The sequence below is a fragment of the Centropristis striata genome, chromosome 7 (genome assembly GCF_030273125.1).
Source record: "Centropristis striata isolate RG_2023a ecotype Rhode Island chromosome 7, C.striata_1.0, whole genome shotgun sequence".
Classification (NCBI taxonomy): domain Eukaryota; kingdom Metazoa; phylum Chordata; class Actinopteri; order Perciformes; family Serranidae; genus Centropristis; species Centropristis striata.
The window spans coordinates 27,305,588-27,318,515 of NC_081523.1; the positions used below are offsets into that span (position 1 = coordinate 27,305,588).

A 12,928-nucleotide genomic window follows, 5' to 3' on the forward strand; every position below is an offset into this window, starting at 1 on the left:
CTGTGTGGGCATAATGCTTATGAAGAGCGATCCTTTATATTACTAATCGGTTTACTTATTTACACATGATCAAAAACCTACTCATTCCTTCATTTAATCATCGTCACACTGTCGCCTAAGTAATTTTTTTGTCAAAATTGTTTTTTTTTTGCCTGAATCATCTCTTCATGACGCTGGCCACCTATGGTAAAATCACCTACATCCTCAGTTGATCAGATCATGTGATTTTACCCCTTTAAGATCATCACTTCTTTGACAATTTGCCACATTCATAGGCATCAGATAAGAACCCAGCAAAGAAGAGCCAGAGGGAGATTGTTTAGTTATCAGTTTAGTTTATCAGTGTTTTATTGTTGATACTAATATTGGTAACACTTTACTCTAAGTTGTCTACATAAGAGTGACATGAGATGACATGGGTTGTGTCCATAGACTGTCATGAACATTAATGAGACTTTGAAGTAACATTAATGCTCATGATACTTGTCATGTCATGTTTCTGACAGGCTTGTGTGAATGTAGACACCTTCAAAATAAAGTGTTACCATATCTTGCTTAAGTCACAAAGGCATGTTAAAAAAATTGCCTAAGTCATTTATTTCTCTTAAGTAAGATAATTTACACACAGTGTTATTACTATGCCAATAGCCATCCTTTGTTACGTCCTTTTTGAGTGAAATGATCAATAAATATCATCTGTTACACTTTTGGTGAAGTTTTTTGTGTTTCCTGCAAAACTTGAAAAAATGACTTGTCTGTATAGTCTTGTAGGTTCCTGTTTTTCTGGTAGCTCTTCAACGCATCTTACGTCTCGTGTTGTTGTCTGATGCAGCTAGCTCGCCAGCTTGAATCGGCAAGCAAGCTTTAGCTGGCCAGCGCCACATTATTATTTAAATTGTAACAAAGCACTTATAACCAAAGCGCCTAAAGAATGAGAAGAGTTACCTTATTTGTTAACGGGACATCTAAAAATGGCAAGGTTGGTAATAATAACTCTGTAAGGCTGTTTAGTTTGGGCCGCAGAATGACTGGCTTTTTCCACTGAACATACGTGTTTCATTATAGCTGTAATAACTAACGTCACACTGTAACTAATGTGTATTAGCAATATTCATATGAAGTCAAGTCAAACGTTGGCTTTTATGACATTATTTTCACATATAAGAAAACCGCAACTGTTAGCTAACTGTGACTCATTAATCTTGTATTGGGCTGGAGTGATCCATTTCGTTTTCAGACACTAATCCCTAACAGCACTTCTTTATAACATTTCTTTTTAGGTTGTAGCAGTATACGGGACCTTGTCTGACTTATTATCCGTAGCAAGCAATAAGTTAGGAATCAAAGCTGCCTCTTTATACAATGGAAAGGGTGGTCTCATAGACGACATTGCCCTTATAAGGTAAGATCAAAGGATTATAATAAATAAACAGCCCAGCGCAAAATGAGCAACGTAATCTGACATGTCTTTGTTTCTAACAGAGATGACGACGTGTTGTATGTGTCAGAAGGAGATCCATTTATTGGTAAGTGCTGTGTCATGTCTGTCAGTTTAAAAGTGTACATGGTCCCAGACCCTCATCCTCTTTCTTTTGTCACAGACCCTCAATATGAAGCCAAGGTTAGATCTGATCAGCATGGAGCACACACTGATTGGCTGACCCTTAATATTGGTGGTCGTGTCTTCACAACCACCAGGTATCTGATGCTGATTTCATGAGTAATAGAAAGCACATTGTACAATCCTTGTGATTGCTGTACCACAGTGGATGTTATGTTTGTTTTTCTGTTCTATAGGTACATTTCCATTTCTTCTTTGCTTATTGTGTGTGTTTTTTGTTCAGGAGCACCTTGGTAAGCAAGGAGCCAGAGAGTATGCTCGCTCACATGTTTAGAGAGAAACGTAAGTTATAGCCACAGACACAACCAGTAAATATTTAATTTGTGTTAGCCATGTTTTCATGTCTTTTGTTTTCTCCAGATGTGTGGGGGAACAAGCAGGACCAGCATGGGGCTTACCTAATCGACCGCAGCCCTGAATACTTTGAGCCCATTCTCAACTACCTGAGACATGGTCAGCTCATTATTAATGAAGGGATAAATATACGAGGTAGGCTCTCTGACAGACTTGATGGAGTATAAATCACTCTGAGGAGGAAGTTAAATGCAATTTCCTGATAAATTTTGTCTTAAATGTTTTTCAGGTGTCCTTGAGGAGGCGCGGTTCTTTGGAATTGAGCAGCTTGCTGAACAGCTGGAAGTAGCACTCAAGGTAATATGAAGTGTGGGAGGTATTATTTTAATTTGGAGTGATCACTCCCTTGAATGCCTCATGACTTTCACCATATGATTACTTAAAACAGAACACACAGCCACCCGAGGACCACTCTCCTATTTCCCGCAAAGAGTTTGTTCGTTTTCTTCTGGCAACACCCACCAAGTCAGAGCTCCGCTGTCAGGTACGGATTAATGAAAGTGTTCCCCCCCATCATTTCACCATATCAAGTTCATATTTGACACCATTACTCTCACTGTTTTTAGGGTCTTAATTTCAGTGGCGCTGATTTATCCCGACTTGATTTGCGCTACATCAATTTCAAGATGGCTAATCTGAGCCGCTGCAATCTGACACACGCCAACCTGTGCTGTTCCAATCTGGAGCGGGCCGATCTTTCTGGAGCCAACCTGGATGTAAGTCTGAAAACTTTTTTTTAAGGTTTCCACAGATCCGTCCTGGGAGGGGGATCCCTCCTATGTCTCCTCTCTCTCCCTGAGGTTTCTCCTTCTTTATCCCCTGTTAAAAGGTTTTTTCGAGGAGTTTTTCCTTGGCCGATATGAGGGTCTAAGAACAGAGAGTTATGTACCATGTACAGTCTGTAAGGCCCTTTTTAGGCAAATCTGTGATTTTGGGCTATATAGATAAAATTGACTTGACTTGACTAGATCTTTAAAAAAGTCTCAAATTAAATTGTCGGAATTTAAGATCATGAAGACTTTTTTGTGTGGTCACAAAATTTGATGTGATGCCTTGTTGCTTGAGAAATGTCTCCACACTGATTCACTTATTTAAATATGGTATATTTAGTTATTCTGACACACTTTCAGTTGATTTGATTCTATAAAGCAAATTCAACTAGTTTCCCAGCATGGTTTGATATATTACCTGAGATTGAACCTGCTTGAATTTGCTCATGAAGGCAACAGGATTAAAGTAGTGAACGAAAATATAGATGATGCAAAGCTAAAGACAGTTTGGTCTTGTCCAGGGGGACTCAAAGAAGACACAAAGCCCTCTGTTATTTCTGCTAGGATCCAGATAATTATGATTTTTATGCAGATTCCCAATGGCCAATATGTGACATGAAGTAGAAGACTTTGGTGGAATTTAGTGACTACTTAGCAGGAGTTTACAGAGTTAATGGACTGTTAAAGTGAATGGAATATATACTGACCAGAACAGCCTTATTGTTTTACACATGAACAATTCCTTATTTGAAATCTTTCACACAGTTTTGTCAAACGTGAAGTGTCACTCTGTGACACAGTTCATTGTATTTGACATTAATTTGATTACATATAATTATGGTTATAGCGAGATATAGAAATATCCAGAAAAAACTCATTATTAATATTGTCAAGTTGATTAAAACAGAAAGCCCAACACTAATGTGATGTTATTTGGCTGTGGAAGGCATATTCAATTTCCTCTGTTGAGATCTAAAAAACATTACATTTAATTAAAAAAAACTATTCAGTAAGTGGTCGATGTTGACATACAGCAGAATGTTCTCAGAAATATCACTGTGGGGAAGTGAACATTTCCTTCTTCTGTCAAAGTTGTGTGCCATTTTTGTGATATTTTTAATTGTTAGCCTTCCTACTTGTGAACAATGGACTGTTTTTTGTGTTTTGGCCACTTCACAGCTGCTGCCCCCTCAGCTGTGTGGAGGAAGGGCCCTTCTGTTCTTAAACATGTTTGCCAATGGCACACACCTACTCTCACATTCTCTTCATTAAAAGAACAATTAACAGACTTTTTCCATCAATCTGTGGACTTTAAAATGCATCTCTTTTAACTCAATATGAACTCACAAGAACATTATGAATGCTTTGTTGTCTTTTAAAGGGTGCTAATTTACAAGGGGTGAAGATGCTTTGTTCCAACGCAGAGGGGGCTTCTCTCAAAGGATGCAACTTTGAAGATCCATCTGGACTAAAGGCCAACCTGGAAGGTAATCTATCACAAGTCTTACCAAAGTAGATGCAGTTTCACATTTTTGTTCATGTTTTAACCAGATGTTTTTGTAATCAGGTGCTAATCTGAAAGGAGTTGACATGGAAGGAAGCCAAATGACCGGCATCAACCTGCGTGTGGCCACTCTGAAAAATGCAAAGCTGAAGAACTGTAACCTGCGGGGAGCCACTTTAGCAGGGACCGATCTCGAGGTGAGTTAGGGCCATCAGACAGGATTATCTCTCAAAATACTCATGTTGACTCAGCTGGCAGTCTTATTTCCAGCAACTTTCTAAGGCCTTAAAGAATGAACGAAACAGAACCAGAAATGTAGTAGTCTTTCTACCTTAGATTTCTACTTTGTTGATTTTTCAAGTAAACAAGGTGTTCCTGACTGGGGATTTTAATTAGATTTTGACAGACTGTCTTTGGGTTGACTTTGCCTTGTGCTTAAATAGAGGACAAGCTTTTTTAGTGTGCATGTAATAATCATTTTTTTATATGAAACCTGGAGACTTCACCGATTCTTTTCCCTACGGGGTATCATGGCCATAAATGTTAGCCATTAATGTTGAGGGTTTACACAAAGCACACATAGAAAAAAGATGAAGTGATTAGTGATAGCAACCATCAGCAGCAATTTTCATAACCAATTTAAGTCACATTTTTAAAGGCACACTATGCAGGAGTTGTCGCTTACTGTTTGTAAACACTGCCTTCAAACTTGGTCCCTCCTCACAGGCTCAGTGAAGGTGAAAGCAAGCCCCAGATTCACTTTGGTTTAGTTTGCCTCACTATATGAGCTTTGTCCACTTGGTGTTTTGCCTTGTTATATTTGCTTTGTTTCTTCTGTGCTTTGACAACTATTTTGTAATGTTGTGCTCAAAGAGAAAATACAGGCAGGGTTTCTCAATATACAGACACCAATTGAGAAGAATTCTTTTTGTCTATACTTTGTTTTTTAAGAAAAGACATGCATGGTATACCTTTAATCTTAAAAAGGCATTAGCTTCAGCTTTTCCATTGGGAATATTTGACATTTTCTTACTCTTTCATGGCTGTAAAGTGAAAATATTCAGGCATCTTTTGCTGGTTGATAAAAACAAGCAATCTAAATATGTAAATTTATGCTTTTGGAACAGACGGAGAACTTTTACCCAGGAGACTGGCTTTTGTGTCCTGTCTGATAATTAAAAAAATATGTTATTTGAAGTAATGAAGCTTACGTGCATTTATTTTACTTTTTTGACTATCTTAAATAACCCCCAACGATGAACCAAACTGCTACCATTTCACGTTAACGATATGTTTAAAACAGCGATGTACATAGAGGACGCATTGCTCTCCTGCAACCAGTAGGGGCGCTACATTTGGAGGGTCAGATTTGAGGGTAGGGTTAGACCTATGAGGTTATATGTTTCAGAGGTTTTTTTCACCAGACTAATTTTATCCTCTTGTTTTACTGTTTTGTCTCTAATACCTTTTTTGCAGAACTGTGATTTATCCGGCTGCGATCTACAAGAAGCAAACCTGAGAGGGTCCAATGTGAAAGGAGCCATTTTTGAGGAGATGCTGACCCCTCTGCACATGTCACAGAGTGTCAGATAACTCAGCAGTGTCCGGTGCAGGGGCCACCGCTGGCTTCTTTATCGCCCTTTCCCTCCAGCCTACCCAACAGCATATTCCCTTACTGTCAATCTCTCTTTACCTGCCTGCAGCACAGGTAGTTGTATGCACATCCCTGGCATTCCACCTATATTATGTTAGCTTTAAATATCTTGCACTAGAATTGATTCAGGGTTGTCTCTGTATGTTTGTATGGTAGGATGTTTTTAAATGTTCAGCTGCATATATCACCAAAACAAAATAATGTGTATGTAGATGTGTCAATCCAATGACTATACTCATTTAATGTTCTACATAATTTATATTTACTTCATGTTACTTGACATGTTAATGGGAGTCAGAATCAGATAATCTGTGCGCAGTGAAGTTCAGAGCACTGAGCTTTACTGAATGCTGCTGTAGCAGAAATAGAAGGTGTCACTTACCAATAACTGTGTCGTTATATATTCCTTTTTAAGTATGTAACTTCATTTTGCTGGATTCAATATATAAAGGAAGCAATGCAAGCCAAAGCCATAACAATAGCACAGCCTAAAAGGCTAAAAGTGCTGTTAGTGCACCGTGAAACTATGCGACAGGCTAGTTTTAAACAGCTTGGGTATGCAATACAGCTGTGAGGTTTCTCCTTTTCCTACTTTTAAATATTGTGTTCTTAAAAAGCTTTCCCATGTTTTGCGCTCTGTGAATCTACCTCCTTTTTTTAATCCAGAGTGCGAGTGATCCACAATTGCATGCATTTGACTGTGGCACTGCTTATTGTAATGTTTATGTATGACATTTATTATCCTTCAGTTTCCCATTATGAGGAAAAAAAATGGTATGCTTTAACAGAAAGCCATTTTCATGTTGTCAAAGTGGGCTTGCCTGGAACTATCTCCATGTATTGATGTATATCACTTAATCATGCTTTGAACTTATTTGCACAAGTATATGTTAACTTGTACCATGTTATACCTTTTCACCAAAAATGTTTGGTGCTTGTAATCTTATGTAAATCAAATCCAGTGTTCCCAAAAGTTCCACAAAAAATAGCATTATTAGAGAAGGCAGATGTTGTCAGTTGTTTTGTCTAGGATCTCACTTCTGTTTGCATGTGTGAAGAGCTATACTTGTCTTTGACTGGTGAAGTTTCTCTAGCTGTAGCTCAAAGCTGCTCCGATGCAATACTATTCACTCAGTTCAATAGTAGGTACCCAGCCCGTGAGAATGAATAATGAAGGCAATCATATAGTGTATTTCACCTTGAGTGTGAAAATCAATGGTGGAGCTATGGTTATTTATTTTAATACATCTCACTGAATGCAATATGGGGCAATGTTTGTGTTTGAGACAGGGAGTGGAGTAGGTCTCCCTATCTATGATTATTGCACTCGACCATGGAAATATATTCCATAAATGACTGTTATAAATAAACTGCTATGAAGAAGAAGAAAAGATTGTTGTTCTCTGATTGTTAATAATTTATAAAATTATTATTATTTATTTAAAAAGTGAGAATATTTAGCTAAAAGTAATGGATAAGCCGTTTAAAAGTTAGCTAAAGGTAGCTAACAGATACAGTGGAAATATTAAGCTAAAAGTAATTGATAAACTTAAATAGCTATTATTAGCTAAAAGTAGCTAACGAATAAACAGTGGGTATATTAAACTAAAATAAATTATCAAATTGTTAACAGCTGTAAGTAGGTAATGCACAAACAGTGGAAACATTTAAGTGATGGATAAATTGTGGAAAAGTTAGCAAAAAGTTATGGTTAAAATTGTTAGCTAAAAGTAATTGATGAATGGTTAACATAGCTAGTTAGCCCAAAGCAATGGATACAAATAGAAAATAATTATAAAAGTAACGGATACAACTTCCAGCTTCAATCTAAGTCAATCTATAGTAGTATAGTTAGTAGTAGTGGTAGTACGATTGCTAACTAAACTAACCTAAATATTGACAGTGAAAAAATATTTAGCAATACTTATATTCAACGAATAGTGTTATTTCTGAAACATAGCCTTTGTTGGGAATTGATTAAGGGGTACATCTGACAGGGCAGTGGGGGTCAGTTCTTAGACCAAAAAGGTGGGAACCACTGATTAATTGTGTCTCAGTTTATGTGTCAATTCAAAATGTGTCATTTAAAGTGCCAGACAGGAAATAACTTTTTTTTTTTATTACACCATGTGTAATCTTGTAAACAGCTGTGGAGGTCAACAATAAATTTTGCTTAATCCCACTTTGTGACCCCCTGTAGTGAAGTGTGGGGCTTAAAGCAAGGGAAGTGGCATCGGCTTATATAAACCTTGGAAAATAGTGTGCAGCAGGATTCACAAAGAACAGCAGACAAGAACAAATCGGAGAAACTTGCCTGTTTTATGAACAGAAGGTAAGAAATTCAGAATAGGCTCATGTTTGTAAATCTGAGATGTGTTGAAATTTTTGTCTCTTTGTAGTTGTTTTGTGTCTCTGTGGTCATTTTGCATCTCTGTATTCATGGTGAGTTACATTATGGCCTATGTGTCTCTGTGTATATCTTCAGTCTTTTTGTAGTAATATGTGTCTCTTTGTACTTTTACATTACTTGGTGCTCATTTTAAGTCTTTCTGGTTGGTGCAGTCTCTGTGAATGATACTTTGCAGGCTCTGTAGGCCAATACAGTAATCCGTCCATGGTGAGAACTTTGACAGTGTGTGGGGTTAAAGAAATTGTTTAAAATACAAAAACATATGCTTATATATACAATGTTTTCCCCCTCAGAATGGCTACAACATCCTTTGCACTGTGGCTGCTACTTGTGGGGGCAGTCTTGCCACAGGGCTGCTGTCAGCACTGGTCATTTGGACTGAGCCCGGGAGGGAAGAGGGATCTGGACGGTCTTTCAGACACACTTGGGAGTGTAAGTGTTTTTCACTGTTACTTGGCTCCTCACTCTTTTCCTCAGCAGTAGTTGCTCCTCTTTCGTTTCTCCTTTTGCACATATTCATTGGGATGTTTTCTCTCTTAACAGCTAGTTGAAGGGTTTCCACACATGGACACACCCTGCAGTGTTTTTGGTTGTGCAGAGGAATCACCTTTTGCGGAAATCTACCGAACAAAAGGATTTCTTGTAAGTTTTGCTAATTTTTAGTTCTGCTTTTAGTTTTTTATGCTGGTGCATCTATCATCATCATCATCATCATCATCATCATCATCATCATCATCATCGTCATCATCATCATCATCATCATGTATCACAGGTTTAATCTTTTGTTCTCTTTCAGGGCAGTGTTACCGACAGGAAAAATGGTCACGGAACATATAAAAAATGATGATCACTTGATTCTACAATAAATATTATATTTGCATATCACCATTGCCGTTGTTATTGCTTGACATGATTCATATTAAAAAATACAAGCTACCTACTCTCACCACCTGTCTTTCTCCTCTTTTATCTCAACCACTTCCTCTCCATCCATTCTATTGGAAATAGAAATATTTCTGTTTTTTGTAACATAACAAGCCAAGGACTGGATCAACAAACAATGTGCAAATACATAGTCACAAAAACAAACAAACAAACAAACAAAAAACCCTTGCCTTAAAATATGAGTTCCATATTCTCAAAATCCAGAGCAGACCTAAGAATCCTTTCTAAATATTTAGTCCTCTTCTTTTATGTAGCTTTCAGGCCTTCTTCACCTTTATTTTCCTTCCCTCTCTCTCCACATCTTCTCTTTAATCCACCATCCTGTCAAAATTACAAAATATTATGAAGGTTTTTCATGCAATGCACATATCATAGACACATAACTTATTTATCATCATAGAAACATACACAGTGATACAAAGCTTAGAATTAGCCAACAGATAAGTTCTAAATACTGAATAGATGCAAATGCAGATTTACATCAGAAAGTTTCACTGCATGTAGCAAGTCCTCAGAGCGACTAACAGACCTGCACAGACTCATTCAACTCACACTGTCACTCTGTCCCTACTTACTGTAACATTGGTATTTTTAAACACAATAGTTTTAGTGTTGAGGCAAACCAACACCACACATAATGTGACCTCCAGGACATGAACCACTGCACAGCAAGGGGTTAAATTCAGTTGAGCATCACTGTGAGTCTGAACTTTTCTTTAGAAGACCCAACAGTCAGGACTGATATTGTGTTACATATAATGCCACTGTCATATCCTTACTATCCTTACTTTACCTTTCTCCCCTCTCCCACCCATCTTTTCATTTACTTCCATCCAAATGTTGAACCTCTCTGTCTCTCTCCCATCCACCTTTCCTCTGTCATCCTCCTTACTCCACCCCTCCGACCTCCCCCCTACACCTTCCTTACTTTACTTCTGCATACTTTCTATTTCTTTTTTCTCATGTTACTTATTTTCCCGTCCACCTCACATCTCCCTCATCCTTCTGCCTGTACCTCTATCTATCATGAATGGAAGGCATGGCCTTCTCCCAAACTCTGTTTCCATCTTTCATGCTCCTCCTTCTCCACTCCTCCTCTCCTCCATCTCCTATGATTCACATCTCCATCTTTCCTGTGTTTCAGTTTCCCCTTCTATTTGCCTCATTACCTCTCTCCTCCATCTCCCTCTCTCTCTCCCATCACCTTTTCCTCTCCTTCATCTTTCTCCCTGTCCCCTCCACCTCCCACTCTCAATCCTTCATCTCCAACCTTCATCCCCATCTCCCACCTCTCCTCATCCACCATTTGAGCCCTCATTATCCTTCCATTTTCCTTCCTTTACTCCCCACACCTCCTCCCCCATTGCTTCCATATCCGTCATATATGAAATATGTAGGGCCTTCTTCACAGAATAATAATTGCTTCAAATGATAACACACTAAAAAAATAATTTCCGTGTTACCAAGTGACTGTAATCGGTAAGTGTGAGAAGGACAATCAAAGGAGAGTGAGGAGTAGATGGTGGATGGGAGATGGAGATGAAGGTTGGAGAGGTAAAGGAAGAAAGATGAAGAGTGGAAGGTGGTTGGAACAGGAAGGAAGATGAAGGGGGTCATAAGGTAAAGGGAAGAAAGACAGGAAACAAGGAGCTGTGAATTGAGGTGGAGAGAAAGAATCAAAGTTCCATATACACTTCTTTTGTTTTCTCCTATCTTTAGCCTGCACTTAAATATCTAAATACTCCCATTTTCCTTTTCTTCATATTCCTTCCTTCTACATGTACCCACTCTTTGATTTCCTGCCTTAATCTTCCTCTCTTCACCTTTCTTCCTTTACTTCTCTTCCTTCATCTCATCTCCCTCTGTCTCCCTCACGCTGTACTGGCAGTCTGGTGGCTTTGTGTTTAGCCACTAAAATTAAAAAGCTACTGCAGCTCTCCTTCAGCAGGAGAAGGTCTCTGAGATCCTCTGATGAGGGTTTGTTGGTTCCTTCTCGCTCCAGGCACACAACAAAAGGAGAGTATGCTTTTGAGGTTGTAGCTCCCACACTTTGGAAGGGAACTCATCTCCCATCTGTCGACACTTTCAAAAAGTTGCTCAAGATCTGTTTAGACTTGCTTCTTATTAGTTTTCGAGTATTTTTTATGTTTTAGCTGGATACCCATATTTTAAGTTTGTTGTTTTGTCTTTATGAACTTTTATTTTTTATCTTCAGTTATGGAGGATTTTGTGACATCTGCCCTTGAACGCTGCTATATCAATAAAATTATTATTATTATTATTATTATTATTATTATAAGGGCCCTAACACTACCAGGGACTAGCTCACTTAAATGGAATGTGCTGGTTATTAATTACACCTGAGCCTTTCCTGCTATGTCAAAATATCGGCTGTTTAAACATAAAAAATGACAACACCAGAGGAAGATAAAAGATTAGATTTCTTCTTTTAATAAAAACATAAACCAGGTAATTTCGACCCCAACATCACATAACGGTCAACCGATCAGAGGCACAGTGCTTAGCCACCAGATGGCACTAGGTAACAATATGAAACTGCATCATTTAAGTTCCTGCTCCATTGCTGTTAGTATTTTAATGCCTTTCTGATTTATAGAATAATGTGCCATAAAATTCAATCTCTGCTGAGATTGTGTCTACAGTTTGGTCCACGAGGCCTGTCAATACTTATTGTAATTTTACTGCACTTTATTGTGTTTGTCCACCATGAGGACATGGGTCTGCAGCCAATTTATTGTATTGTAATTGCTCATTGCTTGCATGGCTTGCTTCACGTACATACTCCACAATCTCCTCACGATTATAAAAGTGCTTATTCATGGCTGAATGAGCAACATGAAAATGATTTGGCTGTGCGACACATGTGCGTGTTTGCCATTACTGTATGGAATTTAAACAAACTGAATAACAAATCGAAGTTCATTCATCACGGAGGTTTGACAGGGATACAACGGCCTGTAATATCCTGCGGGCGAGCGTATGGGGAGGTCATGCTCTTATCTCCAGTGGAAAGTGTGCTTTTCAAAGTAGTTCAATCTGTATGTCACTCAGCTATTACTTAGCAAACACACAACAGAAAATCACTTCCGTGGGTTTCATCTTGTTGATGACATTGCAGCTTCTTTTGTTGAACATGCACCCAACACCATATTGCCCTTTAGTGAAAGTGATTTGATAAGGGATTAATAAACAAAATCAGCAGGACATAAAATATTTACTCAAGATCCACACCATTGTGGACAACAAGTCTCATTGGTCATCTACCCTCCCTTTGAAAAGAAACACATCTTATCAGAAGCATTACTTGCAGCAATGAAACTTTATTTACATTTTATTTTAAAGTGGAAACATCAAAGCAGCCCTATTAACTTGGCTTATTAAAGACTAGCAACAGCAGTGGGGCATTTGATTTTTTCAAACAGCACGGTAATCAAAAAAATACCTGTTGGAGACACAGACCCTGCTGAGCTGTTACTCCCACAGCTGTGAGGTCCACCAGGTTACTTCTAATTAGTCCCACTGAGACCCGTCTAAAGCAGACTGAGCTAATAAAAGAGAACATCGGGCCATAATCTCAGTGCTGAGGCAGGTGAGGAGTGAAGTCTACAGAAATGCTGTGTGTTTAAAGAGACAGGTTAACCTAACATCG

At 38.3% G+C, this 12,928-nt stretch overlaps 2 protein-coding genes across 2 annotated transcripts; both read left to right on the forward strand.

Moving 5' to 3' along the window:
• The first annotated feature begins 842 nt into the window (after nt 1–842).
• On the forward strand, nt 843–7,299 carry kctd9a (potassium channel tetramerization domain containing 9a). The gene is made up of 12 exons (XM_059338069.1): nt 843–979; nt 1,281–1,402; nt 1,483–1,526; nt 1,602–1,698; nt 1,845–1,903; nt 1,982–2,110; nt 2,205–2,272; nt 2,364–2,459; nt 2,542–2,691; nt 4,127–4,232; nt 4,313–4,446; nt 5,726–7,299. The coding sequence occupies exons 1-12, from the start codon at nt 932–934 to the stop codon at nt 5,840–5,842; spliced, it is 1,170 nt and encodes a 389-aa protein (XP_059194052.1). The 5' UTR covers nt 843–931; the 3' UTR covers nt 5,843–7,299.
• Nucleotides 7,300–8,180: 881 nt separating this feature from the next.
• LOC131974998 (progonadoliberin-1-like) lies at nt 8,181–9,157 on the forward strand. The gene is made up of 4 exons (XM_059337517.1): nt 8,181–8,235; nt 8,607–8,745; nt 8,857–8,955; nt 9,110–9,157. The coding sequence occupies exons 1-4, from the start codon at nt 8,225–8,227 to the stop codon at nt 9,155–9,157; spliced, it is 297 nt and encodes a 98-aa protein (XP_059193500.1). The 5' UTR covers nt 8,181–8,224.
• Nucleotides 9,158–12,928: the final 3,771 nt, after the last annotated feature.

Bases quoted from the DNA above. Each gene is read 5' to 3' on its own strand.
- kctd9a (XM_059338069.1), top strand. From the start codon at position 932: ATGAGAAGAGTTACCTTATTTGTTAACGGGACATCTAAAAATGGCAAG. The intron at 1,527-1,601 runs GTAAGTGCTGTG...CTTTTGTCACAG, and splicing joins AGAAGGAGATCCATTTATTG to ACCCTCAATATGAAGCCAAG. The intron at 2,460-2,541 runs GTACGGATTAAT...CACTGTTTTTAG, and splicing joins AGTCAGAGCTCCGCTGTCAG to GGTCTTAATTTCAGTGGCGC.
- LOC131974998 (XM_059337517.1), top strand. The intron at 8,746-8,856 runs GTAAGTGTTTTT...CTCTCTTAACAG, and splicing joins TTTCAGACACACTTGGGAGT to CTAGTTGAAGGGTTTCCACA. The intron at 8,956-9,109 runs GTAAGTTTTGCT...GTTCTCTTTCAG, and splicing joins ACCGAACAAAAGGATTTCTT to GGCAGTGTTACCGACAGGAA.